At 39.6% G+C, this 21772-nt stretch overlaps 1 protein-coding gene across 1 annotated transcript in view; it reads left to right on the plus strand.

The window, feature by feature from the left end:
• PKD2 (polycystin 2, transient receptor potential cation channel) overlaps positions 1-21772 on the plus strand; it is a 63345-nt gene that overhangs the window by 3458 nt on the left and 38115 nt on the right. The window contains exon 2 of the mRNA XM_047717939.1: positions 4752-4865. Within this exon, the coding sequence (XP_047573895.1) occupies positions 4752-4865 (114 nt within the window). The remainder of the gene's footprint in view (positions 1-4751; positions 4866-21772) is intronic.

Below are 21772 nucleotides of genomic sequence, written 5' to 3' on the forward strand. Positions count from 1 at the left end.
GGGGTTTTGTTTTCCTGGAGAAATCCTCAAGTATCAGCGAATTGGTAGGGTGGGTAAGCTGCTATAACAAATAGATACCTCCTCTCCTAGTCACTATGTTGTATCATCACTGCCCATTTCCAGAACTTTTTCATCATGTCAAACAGAAGCTCTACCCATTACCACATTGCCCTGCTCCTGGCAACCTCTATTCTACTTTCTGTCTCTGAATTTTTCTAATCTAGGTACATTGTATTAGTGGAATCATACAGTATTTGTCCTTTACCATCTGGCTTATTTCACTTAGCATAATTTTTCAAGCTTTATCCATCATCAGTTGATGAACACATGGGTTCTTTCCACCTTTTGGCTGTTGTGAGTTTCCCTTTGTTTTAAACCCAAACCTCGCTCCATCACTTCTTCCTTTTTTTTTATTTGCACTATAATTTTGAACAAACAAGATTTTGTATTTCTGTAGCTGTGGGGATTTTTTTGAGGGAGTGTTGCTACCGTGGGGTATGTGGTACGGTTATGCTAGTAATAGAATTTGTTCAGTCAATAAACATTTGTGAGATTTTCCTTTGTGATGGATACTGGGGATACAAAGATCAATAAGACAAGGTCCCAGCTTTCAAGAAGCTCAGCTTAGGAGGGAAAACAGGTGTAAGTAAATAATTGCAATGTGGGGTCCCAGGGTTGGGAGGGACCCAAAGAAGAGAGGACCAACTCTATGGGAGGAGGTCAGAGGAAATGAAACTTGAGTTAACATCTTGAAGTGAGGGGGGAATTTAAGGAGGGAAAAGTAGTAGAGGTAAGATGAGGCAAACCTTGAGCTTATTGCTAAGTTTTTCCCTCTAAAAAGTTAGAGCTCATAGAGACTTCAGGAAGAGGGCTGATAAGGGTCACATGTCCATCTGAAGATGATTCTAGCAAGAATGTGGAGAATGGAGTGAAGTGCATAGTGCTGGCTAGTGGGTGAATAGGTCAGGAGAGGGCTAACGAAGAGACGGGGGGTAACAACGACTGCAACCAAGGTGTGTGGGCTGGGATAGAGGGAAGCTGGACTGGAGACAGACAGAAGGCGTCAGAATTGTGGACCAGCTCCATATGAGGGTTAAGAAAAGGGCCTCTTCTCAGATGAAACCCGTGTTTCCGGCTTGGTACCATTAACCCATAAGGGCAAGTAGGTTTCTAGACAAAGAAAAAACTCTCAGTGTGGGGCATACGAGTACAAGCTGTCTGTGGAATATGCAGGTAGAACTGGCTGTTAGCTGTGGCATCTGCCTGTCTGTACCTCAGGAGAGGACCGACTGAGAACTGAAGATTTGGGAGTCAATAACATATAAGGTAGCAACCGAATATTCTATATTAAATGGGCCAATAGTAGGAAAAAGGTCACTTCCCTTTTTTAAAGTTGGGCCTGCAGTTCAAATAAATACTTGGAAAGACTGTGTTTGTCTTCCTCAACAAGGCCCCCATGTGTCTGGGCACAAAAAACCAGACTCCTTTCATGATAGAAATGCAGTGAGAATTTGGTTAGGCTGTTCACAGTGAAATCGAGGTTCATTCGGATTTGGGTGTTTACACTGTTCTGAAATTTAGGCCAACTAGGTGTCAGAAAGTAGGATATTTTTCAGAGTTGCGCCTGTTTCTGGAGACATAGACAGGCCTCTTTCAAGTACTTTATGCAATTTACACATAATATTTCTAATTCCCAGAGCAACCCCACAAGGAGATACTTTTATCCCATCTTCAGCTGAGGAAATGGAGGCTTATGATGTTTGATAAGGTCCCCCAGTTCATACGTGACCCATCCCGCAGTTGAACGCAACTGACTCCGAAATTCCACATTGCACCCTATCGTGATCAATGAGTCATGGGGCTTTAGTGTCCATCAGAAGGGACAGGGTTAGTATGAGGCAAATGGTCCACAGAATCTTTTAACCATGGAACTGAAATATTCAAGATGAAGTCATACGATAGCTGGAATTAGTTTCAAAATTGGGAAGAAGTGAGTGAGGGTTTCGATGAATGCAGGTGTTCAGTTGATAATTGTTGAAGCTGAGTGAGAGATACATAGGACATCATTATGTCATTCTCTCTGTGATATTTGTTATGTATTGCAGAAATAACACTTTGGGAAGTAGGTGAATAAGACAGTTGCAAAAATGGCTGTTTTTTCGCAATTATTTATGTTTGAGACATCTTTCGTGTTTTGAATGATCTATCTCAGAGTTCCCCTGTGTTCATATGCATAAGTACCACTGCCTAGGGGAATACACACTGTTGAGATGACGTACTCCAACTTTGGGTTGTGGCATTGACCAGCACCTTCTTAAACACGAGAGAAGCTGGATATTGTCTGGTGTCCCCCTCATACCATGTTCTCCCTAACAGCCGGGGACACTTTATGTACTAAGTGTGAGTGAGTGCCTTAAATGCTGGCCATGTTCTCCCTCCAGGGTGAGGACAGTTGTGGGAAAAGACAGCAGTTGATTTTGAAGAACGCTGACACTTGGGACAAGAACTCTGTCTTTAACCGTTCTCAGTCTGTCAGCTCTGCTAAACATGGGAAGTAGTTAGCCATAGGACAGCAATTTTTTTCTATTTGTGAACACAGCCACTTCTCACTCATCAGAATGTAAAGAGGTCCCCATGTCCTAAGACAGACCCTTTATACGCACCCAGTGCAGAAACTGGATGAAATTTTGAAAGTGATAAATAGTTGAGGAAGTGGATAGACTAATTTAGAAAGTCAATGAAATGCATAAAGTATAATACATAAAAATATAAATTAGGGGACTTTGTTTCTTTTTATTTGAAATGTTTCATTTGAGGGCTTGAATTAAATTGCAGTAGACCATTGCACATTTACTTAAATAAAATTTGATGAGAGTTTGGTTTTTCTGCTTATAGGTCAAGCAGTACCGTTTGTAAATATTAAGAACCATGACCATTCCTTAGTGCATAATTGTTTACAAACCATGGGAAAGAGTGAAATCACTGACTGAGGCAAGACAACAATCTTTCCTGATGATAAAAAGACTAGTAATCTCCACTTATGTATATATTTTAGGCCTGGTCTCCAAAAGAAATATAACCAAAGAAATAGTGTGATTGTGTCCAGGGCTACTGAGCCTAATGTTTGGCTGCCTCTATGCTATTCTGAGTTGTAATTTTCCATGTTGTCTAAATTTGTAATAATTTTTAAATATGATAGAGTTTCAGCGAACAAACATTCTGCTTGCTGCATTTCTTCTGAGTGAGTAATTCCCTGACAACTACCAGATCTTGGCAGAAGCAAACATGGTCATAAGTCCTGCTCCACTTTCCGTGTGCTGAAACCTGTGATGCGTAACACAGTGTCTTTGATTTCAGTTGCTGTTTTTCCTAAAGGAAATTTCGGAGAAAAAAAGAAAAGGACACGGAATACTGAAATTTAGGAGGAGAATTAATGTATTATTATTAGACTTTAAAAATACATAAACACTGGTGATGGAGTCATTTCCGGGAAGTAAAAGGCTTGATGCCATTTTTCCCTGTCCTCTGTGTGGCTTGTTGGTGGCTTAAGTAGCTGTGTGAGTTTCAATGATGGATGGAGTTAAAGTCTGTGGACTAAACACGTGAGGCAGAAAACCAGGGCCAGGCTGGCTGCCATTCACAGCCAAATTAATCTAACCGAAAGGATTGAGGTTTGTCCTTTTTGGCAAACGCTAAGGCTCTTCCAAGTAGCCACAATGTGATTTTACCGCACTGTTCATTAATGGGGGTTTTGGATGGCCACCATGTCTGTCTGCTGAGTGAGTCCAAAACTGCGGTAACGGCCTCCAGCAAGCTCACTCACAGAGGGTTATGTCATCCCCGCTCAGCCAGCCCAGCACTTTTTCCATCCGCTAAAATATGGAACATGGTTGCTGATTTTCTTCTTTCTCCAAAGAGAGAGAAATCAGATGATTGCTCCTTTTAACTTAAAGATGATATGTTATTTAGCATTTTTCAAATCTGTTAAGATATGCAGGTTGAGAGTAGTCGGTCAGCATTGAGTTTCTTAAAGGAGAAAGAGGGTTACAGATTAGCAAAATTTGGGGCCAGTGTGCTAGAAGTTTGGTGGATATTTCCATAGTGAAATGATGCTCCAGCCAGGCTTTCTTTTCATCAGGGGTGATCCAAAAGGTGTCTTGTGTCATAGAGTTACGCATGTCCTAACTAGGTTTAGGGAGAGGATAATTGCCAGGTTGTGTCCTCCCCACCCAGGAAGAGCACATGTGTCTGTGCACAATTATTTAATACATTCTCCTGAGGGGCCCTTATTTCCTCTTCTCTTTATAAATTTTTACTAAGACATTTTCTGATGGGATGGGGCATTTAGACAATGATCAGATTGTCGTCTTGTATTTGATGCATCTGGGGGGACAGTAGAGGCTGATGTATTCTTAAAAGGCACTCCTGCTTAAAAAAAAAAAAAAAAAACAGGGTCACCTGGGTGGCTCAGTTGATTAAGCAACTGCCTTTAGCTCGGATCATGATCCTGGAGTCCTGGGATCGAGTCCCACATCAGGCTCCCTGCTCAGCAGGGAGTCTGCTTCTCCCTCTGACCCTCTCCCCTCTCATGCTCTCTCTCTCTCTCAGGTAAATAAATAAAATCTTAAAAAAAAAAAAAAAGGTGAAGAATGCCTATTAAAAAAAAAATACAGGAGAATCCCCCTTAAAGGTGATACTATTTATTTTATGTTTCCTCTTTGTCATTCATACTTTTTATTACTCTTTTAAAGGTCTCTGGGGAACAAGACTCATGGAAGAAAGCAGCACTAACAGAGAGAAGTATCTTAAAAGTGTTTTACGGGAGCTGACCACGTACCTCCTTTTCCTCATAGTCATGTGCATCTGTAAGTAGAACGTTTCCTCCTACTAAAGGAAAAGGTGTGAAAATATTTGACCTGTCCAAACCATAATTGAAAGGAATTGTATGTGCATCAGAGGGATTCATTCAGAAGCTCTCTGTTCTCAGTTTCAGTTGAGAATTTGATAAAGCTCTCTTCTCTCCTCTGGCAAACACCAATGAAAATTCAGCATTAACCTAATTGGCCAGGTCATTGTCACCATGAACCTTTTTCACTATGAGATGCACGGGGCAGTCTGCCAGATAGCAAAAAACCAAGTGAAAGAATTTTTTATTAGATTTCCCGATAAATATACTGTCACTATTTTTTACATCCATCAACATAAAGTCTAATGTAGGAATTATTTTTAGCAAAATGACGTTCAAAGTTTAACATTGAGGAAATACAAATAATTATCTCCTAATATTGCTTTTATGGATTTAATTAATTAATTAATTAACTTATTTATTTACTTACCTACTTATAAGTCCACTCTTTTGGATCTGGATGTGTTTGTTGTTCCCATGCGTGTGGGTTCCTTCATTCTAATTCATAACGTCTTCCAAATCTTCGGTAATCACCGGTCTTGTACTCTACAGGAAACTTACTGCAGACTCATCTCTTTCTTCTTCCTCTCTTCTTTTAGTATGTCCCTGCATCCTCTGCGAGGACAGGGGAGTCAAGCCTTAGCCAGGACAAGTCTTAGAAACCATTTACTTCCAAGTCCAGGAAGTCTTAGATAGTGGGTTGATGTCCTGAATCAAAGATTGTTGGATGATGGGAGTTTTGTTACATTCTTGCTAAAGCCCTTTATGAAAACAGACAAGGAAGCAGCTTTATGACAACCAGGACCTCTTACCAGACTCCTGGGAAAGGACTTCATTCGCATAGTGTACACTTAGAAATGCTTAAAAAATTAACACCAATCTGAAAAAGAGTCCCCTTTTTTCTTTATGGAGAGAATCAAAATTTAATCGATGATTTAATAAGGTTATTCTTATTACATTAAAATCGACCACCTTGAATCTAATTGACTAGGTAAAAAAAGCTTCCTTAAAAACATTTTTAAAATTTATTAGATTTAAAAAAATTTTTTTTCTATAAACTTGTAAGTTAAACATAAAATATTGAGGAAACACTTTAGTTTCAATATTTATAATTTCAAGAAATTGAGTATTGATTTATTTACTATCCCACCCACAGTTTTTTTTGTTTTTTTTTTTTTATTAATACTAGTAAGCTCTTAATGAGCTTTAACGGGGGGGAGTGACAACTTCTTGCATTTTCTGAGACTTTGCCAATCCAAGTGGGAACTTAAGAAAAAAAGTAGGTATTTAAACTAGAATGTATGTATGTGTAAATAATATCTGTTTTCTTGATTTTTTTCTGTTACTTGTTGAGGAAAGAATGTCATTACTTTTTACAACATTCTATCTAAGATAGAAATGCTAAAAAAATACAAAAGATCTATTCATAATATTAAAAGTTGTGATATTTTTAATTTTTATGTCCTAAGCTGTTAGAGCTTAGGATACTGCAGTGGAGTTTGCTTCCTGCATAGGCACTTGAATATTAAACTACAGTGGCTTTAAATATTAACAGATTGGTTAAAATCATTATTAAGTTTTTTTCAAGCATGACATAGACACATACATACATACATATTTCTTATGCAAAATATAAGTACCCCTATAGTAAGTTTAGGTTTTCAGTGGCCTCCCAAACTGCTTGAGGATCAGAATCACCAAGAGAATTTTTTAAAAATTACTTTTTAAAAATAGTTTACCCAGATCTGCTAAATCAGAGCCTTCCAGATGTGGCCCAGGAAAGTGAGTGTTCCCATACACTGACAAGTTTGGGAACTAGGCCAGATAAATAAACCAAATAGCTAGAGTTCTAGGAAACATGCCTTAAGTCATATAATTAGTGTTTTCTTGTTTATTTTGGAATTTTTAATGCTTTTCTTTTTCACACTAGTCACTTTTTTTCTTATATCATTAGCTACATATTTTACATAGGCCATTTTCAGGATATTGTAGAATCTCTGGCTAGGAAGGGATCTTAGCAACCATATGATCAAACCTCCACTGAATGATAAAATTCCCCTGCAGCATCCCTCTCAAATGGTCAGTCCTCCTGTGTGATTGAGCAAGAGTCCAAGTTAAGGGACTTACTTATTTGAAATAGTTCATTTTGTTTTTCCATGGCTGTGTCAGAAAGTACTTCTTTATATGAAGCCAAGTCTATCCTGTCTAATTTCCTCTCTTAACTATCCCCCTCCAAGCCCACGTATACCAGGTACCCTTTCCATGTTCTTCTCCAATTTAGCCCATCAGAAGTTTGAAGACCAACACTCAGTCTCCCTTAAGTCTTCTCCAAGTTAAACCTTTCTAGTTCCTTTAACTGTTGATCGTGTAATTGGAGACATGCATTTGAGGACTCATGTCACAGAAACTCTCTCCAGCACCTGTTGTGTTTATCAGGTCCCTTTGAAAGCACAGTAGGAGCCTCATGAGGAAAGAGTGCCATGGGTGTCCTCAGTCAGATACACGGCTGTGGGTCTCTCCCCCCATTCCTTGAGTCTTCACATAAATGATTCTTCAGTCTCTTCACCAAAAATTATAAAGTACTGTGTCCCACCAACTAGTATATGAACACTTTTTCCTGGAACAGAGTGGAGGACTTCCCTTTCAGCTCTGTTAAATTTCATGTCATTCATTCCATCTGTTGAAATTTTTCTGGATCAAGGTTCATTCATCTTATGTATCAGCTGTTCCTCTTGGCTTCACAGGATCAACAGAGTTGATACCATCTCCATGTCCTTATTCTGATTAATAAATAAAAAAAGATTGGTTAAAGAACATCATGAATTAGTCAAAGCTCTCTGAGTGGAGTTCACTGAATTAGATCCTCATCTAGCTCAGAATGTTCAAGAAACAGAATGATAAGAAAGACCTTTTCAAAAGCTTGTCGGAATAACTCCGCCTTCCTCTGCTGTCACAGCTGTTGACCAAATTAAAAATGGACATTGTGAGGATAAGCAGACATGACTTACTCCTAACAAAGCGTTACTGGCTTCTAGTGGTTGAGCCCTTGCCCACTGCTCAAAAACCATCTTTTGAACTACCAGTTTTAAAATCTTGTCAGCAGTATCAATATCAAATGACCAATAATGTCAAGCCCATTACTTTGTGGGTAAATGAGATAATGTACTTAGTTGTATGCCTTGCATATTGGATGCTCTTGACACAGAATAGATAAGGTTCTGGAAGGCAGTTGGCATAGTAGGAAAAGTAGAGATTTTTTTGCATCAACAGAGATCTCAGCTCAACTACTTATGTGCTAGGTAAGCTTGAGCAAGTTATTTAACCTTTCTGAGCCCTTATTTTCCCATCTGTGAAATACTTATTTTGAAAGATTTTGTGGAGCGCCTGAGTGGCTCAGTCAGTTACGCGTCTCCCTTCGGCTTAGATCATGATCTCAGGTCCTGGGATCAAGCCCAGAGTTGTCAGGCTCCCTGCTCAGCTGGGAGTCTGCTTCTCCCTTGCCTTCTGCCCCTTTGCTCCCCTGCTTAGTCTCTCTCTCTTTCTCTCTCTCTCTCAAATAAATAAAATCTGTAAAAAAAAAAGAAAGAAAGAAAGAAAGAAAGAAAGAAAGAAAGAAAGAAAGAAAGAAAGAAAAGAAATATTTTGTGAAGATTGGGATTAATATACCAAAAGACCCTAGGATACTGTCTATCATATAAAGAATAGTAAGAGCAGAATTCCTCCCAGAGATAGTTGGCAATGGCTGAATTGTTTCATCAGTAGATTCTAAAAATTTGTTAGGTTCAAACTGTTTGGGCATTCTTTTGAAGCAACTAAGTGCCCATCAAGACCTATTTTCAATCTTACCAGTGTTAGTTCTAAGCTCTGTCTTTAAAATTAGTCTAATTAACCCAGAGGAGAGAAATAACATGGGAACTAGGTAATCCCACTTTCTCTACAGTTTAGAATTTATTCTTACATGAAACCTAAGTTGCTACGAATCCACCATCAAAGTACATACTTACATATGGTTACTGTTATAAATATCAACAGTATTTCTTGGTGTGACTTAGATGCTGAATTTAAAGAAGGGGATTAGTAGTATTGTTAAAAATTGTTGGAAAAGCCTAACAAAGTCTTTGGTGAATCTCTGATAAAAATACTTTTGCCTCTTCTTTTTTTTTTTTTTTTGCGCTCTCCATTAAAATTTCTCAAATTTTCTGTTTAGACATAATAATGGAAATCATAAGAGTTGGTTGAGTTAGCATCATAGAAATGTGGTATTTCTACATGTCAAAGAAATAGACAAGATGAAAAGGCAGAAAACAACTGTAAGGAATACTTAGAAAAAATATTACAAAGGATTAATATTTTAACACATTTATAACCCACAAAGCACTGAGAAAAAAATACCACGTCCTCAGTAAATATTGTGCAGAGTAAAAAATGTAATCAATTAGTGTAAGAATGTCTTTAACTTTAAACTCACCAGTGTCCAAAGAAGTAATGAAACTGGAGAAATGAACAACACAGTCATAATACCATAATACAGCATGGTATGTCCTAGGGCAGGAAGAGCTCTTATAAGAAGAGATCTACATGTCTTCATCTCTTTATTTCTGAAAAAAGGAGGCTTTGTTTTGTATTAAAAAAAAAAGAAATGAATAGTATCAAATCAACACATTGTATACCTTAAACTTACACAATATTATATGTCAGTTACATCGCAATAAAAAAGAAATGAATATTTTATTTTATTTGTAAAAATCTTGCAAAGATGATTGTCTAATCTAAAGATAGTTTCCCTAATTGCAAGAGAATTCATGCAGATGAACTATTGATAAACTAGGTCAGGAAAGTCAAAGTCCGGGGGTTAATCATCACGTTGGTGGAAAGCTAATTAAATTTCCGGTGACAAACATTCCAACAGCTTCCCACAGCAAACACATTTAGTCTGAAGATCACAGCTTGCAGCCCATGGAAGGTAACTTTTAAAGACTGCCTATGGCGAGAAAGCTGTCTTTCAAATTGAACAAAACTACAGTGCCTCAGTGCCATTAGCCCACAGATTGTTTGACACCTTTTTTTTTTTTTTTTAAGATTTTATTTATTTATTTGTCAGAGAGACAGACAGAGTACAGGCTGGCAGTGGCAGGCAGAGGCAGAAGGAGAAGCAGGCTCCCTGCAGAGCAAGGAGCCGGATGCGGGACTTGATCCCAGGACACTGGGATCATGACCTGAGCTGAAGGAAGATGCTTAACCAACTGAGCCACCCAGGTGCCCCCCCCCCGACTTTTATGACATCTTTTTAGATCTTTTAGTAGGTTCCCAGGCACTACCTCCAAACTGCTGTCTGAGACCAGTTTAACCCAGGTCACTCTTCCATTGAACATGCTATCATCCCCTCCCTTTCAAGATGAAGATTAAAACCATTACATAATAAAGCTCACTTCATTATTCCATCTTGGCTTACTTCTTCACACCAGCCACTCCCAATGAACATGTGTTACTTCAACCCCATCAGTCCACTCTGGGTCTCAAAAAGGCCTTGGCCTACTCGGTTGTCCCTTTTTCTTGGTCTGCTCAGCTCTTCCTCATCCCTCAAGATGAGCTCGAGAGGCAGATCCATCGAGTTTTATCCACCAGGCCCTCCCCTGAGCTGTGGAGAAGTCCCGAATCCGCCTCAGCCACCACACTCCTCCCCCTGGATTGTCAGGCTAGCTCATGCATCCGTGTCCCTCAGCACCAGGAGGGAAAAAGGGGTCCTGTTTGGTGCATCTCAAGAGATGCCACATGGATGTTCTTACTAAATGTTGACATTTCTCGTTTTCTGTTTCCTAGTCCTTCTTGCTCACCAGCCCGGAACTGTTCCTAATAGGACAACTGCAAGAGTTCAAGCCTAATCATTCTTTGATTTATGTGTATCGCTTTGTATTTGGTACATTTTGTTTATAGAGTCTCTTCCAGTATCTGTTCTTACTTTATTTCTACCGTGTTTCTATGAGGATGTGGGACAGCACAGAGCTAGCAGAGGACATCAGCTTCCCGGTCAGGATTATGGCTTCATCTTGTGGCAGATGGCTTTGGAAGACTGGATTCTACTGTCTTTACATCTGGCATATTTATATTTGTGGGGCCGTTTTGATTTCGTCTTTGGCCCAAGAGTTACGAAGAGAAAAAAAATTCTTTTTTCATTTCTAGATGGCTTGGTTTTATCTCTGTGTTTGTTTAATCCTTTTTAAATTAACTTTCTGCATTTGTGGTTTTAAAAATACTGCTTTTTCGGTTTTTTGTGGGGGATTTTTTGTTATTTTCCATGTTTCTTTTTGTCTTGTTACATTGGAAAATTCTTCTTTGCTTTGCTTCTTTTAATTCTAATGACTTGGAGTTTTTGGAGTACAGTCCTCTTTGTTTTTAGTCTTTGAGCCTACATTTTTTTCAACAATATTAAGGATAAAATAGTGTCCATTGCCTCTTTTGAAATGAGGCATGGTTTTTTTCATTTTTGTTTTTCTTTTTTTATTATTTTTATTAACATATAATGTATTATTTGCCCCAAGGGTACAGGTCTGTGAAGTGTCAGGCTTACACACTTCACAGCATTCACCGTATCACATACCCTTCCCAATGTCCATAACCCAATCATCCTCTCCACATCCCCCTTCCCCCAGCAACCCTCAGTTTGTTTTGTGAGATTAAGAGTCTCTTATGGTTTGTCTCCCTCCTGATCCCATCTTGTTTCATTTTTTCCTTCCCTACCCCCCAAACCCTCCTGCCTCTCAAATTCCTCATATCAGGTAGACCCTATGATAATTGTCTTTCTCTGATTGACTTATTTCAATAAGCATAACACCCTCTAGTTCCATCCATGTCATCGCAAATGGCAAGATTTCATTTCTTTTGGTGGCTACGTAGTATTCCATCATGTATATATACCACATCTTCTTTATCCATTCATCTGTTGATGGACATCTAGGTTTTTTTTCCATAGTTTGGCTATTGTGGACATTGCTGCTGTAAACATTTGGGTGCACGTGCCCCTTTGATTCACTACATTTGTATCTTTAGAGTAAATACCTAGTAGTGCGATTGCTGGGTCGTAGGGTAGCTCTATTTTCAGCTTTTTGAGGAACCTCCATGCTGTTCTCCAGAGTGGCTGCACCAGCTTGCATTCCCACCAACAGTGTAGGAGGGTTCCCCTTTCTCTGCATCCTCGCCAACATCTGTCGCTTCCTGACTTGTTAATTTTGGCCATTCTGGCTGGTATGAGGTGGTATCTCATTGTGGTTTTGATTTGTATTTCCCTGATGCCAAGTGATGTGGACCACTTTTTCATGTGCCTGTTGGCCATCTGGATGTCTTCTTTGCAGAAATGTCTGTTCATGTTGTCTGTTCATGTTCTCTGCCCTTTTTTTTTTTTTAAGATTTTATTTATTTATTTGACAGAGCGAGAGATCACAAGTAGAGAGGCAGGCAGAGAGAGAGAGAGAGGGAAGCAGGCTCCCTGCTGAGCAAAGAGCCCGATGCGGGACTCGATCCCAGGACCCTGGGATCATGACCTGAGCTGAAGGCAGCGGCTTAACCCACTGAGCCACCCAGGCGCCCTCTGCCCTTTCTTGATTGGATTATTTGTTCTTTGGGTGTTGAGTTTCATAAGTTCTTTATAGATTTTGGATACTAGACCTTTATCTGATATGTCATTTGCGAATATCTTCTCCTATTCTGTCAGTTGTCTTTTGGTTTTGTTGACCGTTTCCTCTGTTGTGCAAAAGCTTTTGATCTTGATGAAATCCCAATAGTTCATTTTTGCCCTTGCTTCCCTCGCCTTTGGTGATGTTTCTAGGAAGAAGTTGCTACAGCTGAGGTCGAAAGAGGTTGCTGCCTGTGTTTTCCTCAAGGATTTTGATGGAATTCCTGTCTCACATTGAGATCTTTCATCCATTTTGAGTCTTTTTTTTTTTTTTTTTTTTTGTGGTGTAAGGAAATGGTCCAGTTTTATTCTTCTGCATGTGGCTGTCCAATTTTCCCAACCCATTTGTTGAAGAGACTGTCTTTTTTCCATTGGACATTCTTTCCTGCTTTGTCGAAGATTAGTTGACCATACAGTTGAGGGTTCATTTCTGGGCTCTCTATTCTGTTCCATTGATCTATGTGTCTGTTTTTGTGCCAGTACCATGCTGTCTTGATGATGACAGCTTTGTAGTAGAGCTTGAAGTCTGAAATTGTGATGCCACCAACTTTGGCTTTCTTTTTCAAATTCTTCTGGCTATTCGGGGTCTTTTCTGGTTCTATATAAATTTTAGGATTATTTGTTCCATTTCTTTAAAAAAATTGATGGTATTTTGATAGGGATTGCATTAAACTATAGATTGCTTTAGGTAGCATAGACATTTTCACAATATTTGTTCTTCCAATCCATGAGCATGGAACGTTTTTCCATTTCTTTGTGTCTTCCTCAGTTTCTTTCAAGAGTATTTTATAGTTTTCTGAGTACAGATTCTTTGCCTCTTTGATTAAGTTTATTCCTAGGTATCTTATGGTTTGGGGTATAGTTGTAAATGGGATTGACTCCTTAATTTCTTTCTTCTTTCTTGCTGTTGGTGTATAGAAATGCAACTGATTTCTGTGCATTGATTTTATATCCTGACACGTTACTGAATTCCTGTATGAGTTCTAACAGTTTTGGAGTGGAGTCTTTTGGGTGTTCCACATATAGTATTTTATCATTTGCAAAGAGTGAGAGTTTGACTACTTCTTTGCTGATTCGGATGTCTTTTATTTCTTTTTGTTGTCTGATTGCTGAGGCTAGGACTTCTAATACCATGTTGAATAGCAGTGGTGATAGTGGACATCTCTGCTCTGTTCCTGATCTTAGGGGGAAAGCTCTCAGTTTTTCCCTATTGAGAATGATATTTGGTGTGGGTTTTTCATAGATGGCTTTGATGATATTGAGGTATGTACCCAATATCCCTACACAGTGAAGAGTTCTAAACAAGAAAGGATGCTGTACTTTGTCAAATCTTTTTTCTGCATCTATTCAGAGGATCATATGTTCTTGTCCTTTCTTTTATTATTGTAGTCTATCACATTAATTGATTTGCAACCTTGCAGCCCAGGAATAATCCCACTTGGTCGAGGTGAATAATCCTTTTAATGCTGTTGGATCCTGTTGGCTAGTATTTTGGTGAGAATTTTTGCATCTGTGTTCATCAAGGATATTGGTCTGTAATTCTCCTCTTTGGTGGGGTCTTTGTCTAGTTTTGGGATCAAGGTAATGATGGCCTCATAAAATGAGTTTGGAAGTTTTCCTTCGATTTCTATTTTTTGGAACAATTTCAGGAGAATATGTATATATTCTTCTTTAAATGCTTGGTAGAATTCCCCTGGGAAGCTGTCTGGCCCTGGGCTCTTGTTTGCTGGGAGATTTTTGATAACTGCTTCAATCCCCTTACTGATTATGGGTCTGTTCGGGTTTTCTATCTCTTCCTGGTTCAGTTGTGGTAATTTATATGTCTCTAGGAATGCATCCATTTCTTCCAGATTGTCAAATTTGCTGGCGTATAGTTGCTCATTGTATGTTCTTATAATTATTTGTATTTCTTTGGTGTTGAAAGTGATCTCTCCTCTTTCATTCATGATTTTATTTGGGTTCTTTCTCTTTTTTTTTTTTTTTTTGATAAGTCTGGCCAGGGGTTTATCAGTCTTATTAATTCTTTCAAAGAACCAGCTCCTAGTTTCATTGATCTGTTCTATTGTTCTTTTGGTTTCTATTTCATTGATTTCTGCTCTGATCTTTATTATTTCTCTTGTCCTGCTGGGTTTAGACTTTCTTTGCTGTTCTTTATCCAGCACCTTTAGGTGTAGGGTTACGTTGTGTACTTGAAACCTTTCTTGTTTCTTGAGAAAGGCTTATATGGCTATAAACTTTCCTCTCAGGACCGCCTTTGCTGTGTCCCACAGATTTTGAACAGTTGTGTTTTCATTTTCATTTGTTTCCATGAATTTTTTCAATTCTTCTTTAATTTCCTGGTTGACCCATTCTTTTTTTTTTTTTTTTTGAAGATTTTATTTATTTATTTGACAGAGATCACAAGTAGGCAGAGAGGCAGGTTGGCGGGGGGTGGGGGTCAGGCTCCCCACTGAGCAGAGAGCCTGATGCAGGGCTCGATCACAGAATTCTGGGATCATGACCCAAGCCGAAGGCAGAGGCTTTAACCCACTGAGCCACCCTGGTGCCCCGACCCATTCATTCTTTAGTAGGATGCTCTTTAGGCTCCATGTATTTGAGTTCTTTCCAACTTTCCTTTTGTGATCAAGTTCTAGCTTCAGAGCATTGTGGTCTGAAAATATGCAGGGAATGATCCCAATCTTTTGGTACTGGTTGAGACCTGATTTGTGACCCAGGACAGGATCTATTCTGGAGAATGTTCCATGTGTACTCAAGAAGAATGTATATTCTGTTGCTTTCGGATGGAATGTTCTGAATATATCTTGATGTCCATGGTCCAGTGTGTGATTTAAGGCCTTTATTTCCTTGTTGATCTTTTAGTTGGGTATCTGTCCATTTCAGTGAGGGGGGTATTAAAGTCCCCCTGCTATTATTGTATTATTGTCAATGTCTTTCTTTGATTTTGTTATTAATTGGTTTATATAGTTGGCTGCTCCCATGTTAGGGGCATAGATATTTAAAATTGTTAGATCTTCTTGTTGGGCAGACCCTTTAAGTATGATATAGTGTCTTTCCTCATCTCTTATTATAGTGTTTGGCTTAAAATCTAATTTATCTAATGTAAGGATTGCCACCCCAGCTTTCTTTTGAATGTCCATTAGCATGGTAAATTGTTTTCCGCCCCTTCACTTTAAATCTGGCGGTGTCTTTGGGTCTAAAATGAGTTTCTTGGATACACCATATTGATGGGTTTGGGGTTTTTTTATTCATTCTCTTACCCTGTGTCTTTTGATTGGGGCATTTAGCCCATTTACATTCAGGGTAATTTAGTGCCATTGTATTGCCTATAAGGTGACTGTTACTGTATATTGTCTCTGTTCCTTGCTGGTCTACTACTTTTAGGGTCTCTATTTGCTTAGAGGACCCCTTTCGATATTTGCTGTAGGGCTGGTTTGGTGTTTGCAAATTCTTTTAATTTTTGTTGGTCCTGGAAGCTTTTTACCTCTCCTTCTATTTTCAGTGATAGCCGAGCTGGATATAATATTCTTGGCTGCATATTTTTCTCATTTTATGCTCTGAATATATCATGCTGGTTGTTTCTGGCCTGCCAGGTCTCTGTGGATAAGTCTGTTGCCAGTCTAATGTTTCTACCATTGTATGTTACAAACTTCTTCTCCTGAGCTGCTTTCAGGATTTTCTCTTTGTCACTAAGACTTGTAAGTTTTACTATTAAATGATGGGGTGTGGATCCTATTTTTATGGATTTTTGAAGAGGGTTCTCTGTGCCTCCTGGATTTTGATGCTTGTTCCCTTTGCCATATTAGGGAAATTCTCTACTATAATTCGCTCCAATGTACCTTCTGCCTCTCTCTCTCTTTCTTCTTCTGGAATCCCAATTATTCTAATATTGTTTCATCTTATGGTATCACTTACCTCTCAAATTCTCCCCTTGCAGTCCAGTAATTGTTTGTCTCTCTTTGGCTCAGTTTCTTTATTCTCTGTCATTTGGTCTTCTATATCACTAATTCTCTCTTCTGCCTCATTTATCCTAGCAATAAGAGCCTCCATTTTTTATTGCACCTCATTAATAGCTTTTTTTATTTCAACTTGGCTGGATTTTAGTTCTTTTATTTCTCCAGAAGGGTTTCTCTAATACCTTTCATGCCTTTTTTGAGCCCAGCTAGCACCTTGAGAATCGTCATTCTGAACTCTAGTTCTGACATATAACCAATGTCCAAATTGATTAGGTCCCTAGCCTTGGTACTGCCTCTTGTTCTTTTTTTTGTGGCGAGTTTTTCCGCCTTGTCATTTTATCCAGATAAGAATATATGGACAGAGAAAAAAATACTAAAAGGGTAACAAAGACCCCAGAAATATGTTCGCTAACCAAATCAGAAGAGATCCAAAACTTGGGGGAGAAGAATGGGGGAAAAAGAAATAAAAATTTAAAAATTAAAAATTATAGGGGCGCCTGGGTGCTTCAGTGGGTTAAAGCCTCTGCCTTCGGCTCAGGTCATGATCCCAGGGTCCTGGGATCGAGCCCCGCATCAGGCTCTCCGCTCAGCAGGGAGCCTGCCTCCCTTCCTTTCTCTCTGCCTGCCTTTCTGCCTACTTGTGATCTCTGTCTGTCAAGTAAATAAATAAAATCTTTTAAAAAAATTAAAAATTATAGATATATAGATTAGACTGGTGAATAGAACAGAGCCACCCACTTCATTTTGGGTGTATTTTGGTCTCTTAGAAGAAACTCCCTCCCAAAGTTTTAAAGAAAGGAAAACTTACATATATACAAAAATAAGGGTAAACCTGATGAAGAGGTGGAATATGACTGTAAAGGTGAAAATTTTTTAAAAATTCTAAAAAAGGAATTGATAAGATAAGTTGGTTGGAAAAAGAAAAAAAAAAGAGGAGGGAATGTGCTCAGGCTGGGGTCTAGAACAAAGCCATGTGCTAGATTAGGGTATATTTTGATCTATTAGAAGAAATTGTATCCCAAAATTTTTTAGGAAAAAAAAAACCTATATGTATATAAAAAATAAGGTTAAATACAGTGAAGGGATAAAATGTGACTATGACAATGAAGGTTTAAAAAGATTTTTTTTTTTTTAGGGGTGCCTGGGTGGCTCAGTGGGTTAAGCTGCTGCCTTCGGCTCAGGTCATGATCTCAGGGTCCTGGGATCGAGTCCCGCATCGGGCTCTCTGCTCAGCAGGGAGCCTGCTTCCCTCTCTCTCTCTCTCTCTGCCTGCCTCTCCATCTACTTGTGAGCTCTCTCTGTCAAATAAATAAATAAAATCTTAAAAAAAAAAGATTTTTTTTTTTTAGAAAGGTCTTGTTAAGATAAACTACTTTAAAATGTTAAAAGAGAAAGGAGGAGAAGTTAAAAAATAAGAAAAAAAGCAAAATTTAAAGAAATTTAACTTTGCAAGACTAAAGAATCACGGGGGAAAAAGCCATGAATTTTATGTTGCTTTCCCCTAGCTCTGGAGTTCTGCTGTTCTCCTTGATAGGTGAACTTGGTCTTGGCTGGATGTTCTTGCTGATCTTCTGAGGGAGGGGCCTGTTGCAGTGATTCTCAGATGTCTTTAGCCAAGGCAGAATTGCACCGCCTTGCCAGCGACCAGCTAAGTAATCTTCTTGGGTTTGCTCTTGGTAGCTTTTGTTCCCTGAATGCTTTCTGTATCGCTTTGGAGGACGGGATGAAAATGGCAGTCTCCCAGTCTCTGGCCTGGAGGAGCCAAGAGCTCAGGGCCCCACTCCTCAGTGCGCCCTCAGAGATAAGCAGTCAATCACTCCTGTCTCCCTGGTCTCTGGCTGCACTCCAACTCACCTGGCCTGGTACTGAGCATTTCTATCTCTGGCACACAGCCTTGTTTGGAGTCTCCAAACCCAGCAGATCCCTGCTGCACTGCTCCTCCTGGAGCAGAAAGGTGAGTCTCCCTGGATCTGCCACTTGTGGGATCTGTTCTCAAAGAGCAGTAGTGGCCCAACTGTGCCTTGGATCACAGTTTAAGGTGACCCCAAGCTGAGAGCTCACTCCTCAGCTCCATCTCTGGAGCCAGCTTCCCTGCTCCGATACCACACTCAGGCACCCCCGACCTTTCTGTGACCCCATGGGACCTGAGACCACACTGGCCCTGCGAGGGCTCCACCCCTGCTTAGCCTCTGGAGCGATGTCCCTCAGTGGAGCAGACTTCTAAAAGTTCTGATTTTGTGCTCCATTGCTCCACCGCTTGCCAGAAGCCGGCTCCTCCCCCTGTGGTTGATCTTCCCGCTGCTTCGGATTCACTTCTCCGCACATCTTACCTTTCAGAAAGTGGTCGATTTTTCTGTTCTTAGAATTGCTGCTCTTCTTCTCTTAGATCTCTTGTTGGGTTTGTAGGTGTTCGGAATGGTTTGATAACTATCTAGCTGAACTCCTGGGATCTCATGTCATTTCAGTCTGCTCCTCCTCCACCATCTTGCCTCTCTGATCTGAGGAATGTTTTTAAGACAGCTTTATTTATAGTACATGCTGACTAGTTGATGATGCTGTGATAATATTTTTTATTCTGGCTTATTTTATGGCAAAGGGAACTTGGAAGTTAAGACAAGGGTTATATAGTAGAAGAAATATATACACATTGGACATATATTTCTCCTTTAGCTTATATTTTTTAACATTCTCCTCCTTTCTATTCCTCATTTAGAGTTATCTATTTCATCCTGTATTTTTTTTTTCTTCATGATCCATATCATTTAAAGAGTGAATGCTATTTTCCAAGTGGGCTTTCTCCATCTGGAACTGAAGAGAAAATAATTTAACAGTCTTGTATTACTGCATTTGACATTGTCCAAAATGTCTTCACATACATTTCTCCCATTAAACTATTCAGAAGCCCTAGACATTATTATTATTTTTTTAAAGATTTTATTTATTTATTTGTCAGAGAGAGAGAGAGAGAGAGAGCACAGGCAGACAGAGTGGCAGGCAGAGGCAGAGGGAGAAGCAGGCTCCCCATAGAACAAGGAGCCCGATGTGGGACTCGATCCCAGGACGCTGGGATCATGACCTGAGCCGAAGGCAGCGGCTTAACCAACTGAGCCACCCAGGCATCCCAGACATTATTTTTTTTAAGATATCATTTATTTATTTGCCAGAGAGAGTGCATGCATAAGGAGGGGGAAGGGCAGAGGCAGAGGGAGAAGCAGGCTCCCTGCTGAGTAAGGAGCCCCATGGGCTGCAGGACTCCATCCCAGGACCCTGGGATCATGACCTTAGCTGAAGGCAGCCATTTAACTGACGGAGCCACCCAGGCATCCTGCCCTATATATTATTATACCCGCTTCCTTGTTGGTGAAACTCAAGCTCAGAAAGGTATTTGTCTGAGATCCCAAAACACCAAGGCCTACTATCACAACCACAGAGGCAGACATTCTTGATAAAGCAAAGCTGAAAATCAAACCCAGATCATTCTGCTTCCAAATCCCGGGGGTCCTTTAGCTACAACCTAGTTGGACTCATGGTGTGGGTGATGTCTGGAATGTGTGGCACTGGCACTCAGAGATATCCCATGGACCAACCCAGGGCTTAGCACAAGGCAGGGACTGAGTTAATATTTGCTGATTGAATGTATTAGAATAATCATCCCTTCAAAGCTAGATGACATTGTTTCTCTGGATGCCCAACAGATGGTGCTAAATAGCCAAGGGAGTGCATCACTTCCCTTTTAGTGAAGCCTTGAAGTTTCATACAGGTCCTGAGAATTTCAAAAGCAATCGATACTAAAAATATAGGAAAACAAAAGAGTTACAATTTTTAATCGGTGGCTCAAATACTTACATTTGTGTATAGATAGAACTAGCATAATTTATAAAGCAAAATATTTAAATCATTTGTCATAACTTTTTTAAACAAACAAAAAAACCACACAGGTAAAACATTTGGAATGATCTATATTAATTAATCAATCCAAAGCCAATTCTAATTTCAAGTTAATTGAAAAAATCAGCTTAGTAATTATTTATTAGGTTTTGGGGATCCTTCCCTTGTCCTCTTTCGCGTGATATCAGCTTTGTTCCCTCAGCTGTCTCTGGATCCACAGAAAGCTTTCCTAGAGTTCATTGTACCTTGCCCATCCCTCTGTGGGAGCTGAGCGAGCAGTGCTGTTCCCAGGGAAGCTTATTGGCTTTTCTTCTTGCTGATAGAGATCACACCTTGCTTATCTTCTTAAGTACTTTGTCTCATAAATGTGAATGGATTAAAAGTCTAAGCCCTTAACTCTGGCCCGGTACAGTTTTGAAAGGTAGCAGGTCATGTAACGCTTGAAGAGGAATGTTCTTATCCTAATTTGTGGGTCCTAGGGACAGGGGAGAGAGCCTAACTAAGGGGACAGGAAAACATTCCTTCCCCTCCTGATAGAGCACAGAAGCCTCGTGACTGTGTGTTTGATCCATTGACTGCTCAAGGTGGACTCTGAAACACACTTGGGTTTGAATCACTACTGTCTATTCCTCTTTTTAAATGATTTTCTCTGCTGCACAGGTAGGGACGAGATTTCACCCAGTAGCACTTAATCTCCAAATCATATAATACAAGGTTTTAAAATGTATTTTATGATGCTTGAAGATTATTACAGAGTCAACTAAGTATTAATCACCCACTGGATGTTGAGAACGATGGTTAAAAGAAGTGTAAAACCTCTGGGGTCGAAAGAAGTATAAAAGAGAAGTGTTTTTTCTCCCTCTGCCTCTGCCTGCCGTTCTGTCTGCCTGCGCTCGCTCTCTCTCTCTGACAAATAAATAAAATCTTAAAAAAAAAAAAAAGAGAGAAGTGTTTTCCCTCGAAGCTTTTTGTCAGTGAGAGGGATTATAGCATATTGTACATGCAATCATTAGAGTCCAGTGTCAGCCCTGATAAAAGCGCTGAAATTTTTAATAGATGTGTTAGAGCAACTGATTAAGGAGAAAGAACCATCATCATAGGACTCGTAAATTTCAACCACTATATTGGGCAATTTTTAGTTACTAGTTACTGTTTTTTTTTTTTTTTAATTTAATTTACTTATCTGAGAGAGAGAGAGAGATCACAAGTAGGCAGAGAGGCAGAGAGGAGGGGGGAAGCAGGCTCCCTGCCCGGCAGAGAGCCCGATGCGGGGCTTGATCCCAGGATCCTGAGATCATGACCTGGGCTGAAGGCAGAGACTTAATCCACTGAGCCACCCAGGTGCTCCTACTAGTT

This window comes from Lutra lutra, chromosome 2, assembly GCF_902655055.1.
Source record: "Lutra lutra chromosome 2, mLutLut1.2, whole genome shotgun sequence".
Classification (NCBI taxonomy): Eukaryota; Metazoa; Chordata; class Mammalia; order Carnivora; family Mustelidae; genus Lutra; species Lutra lutra.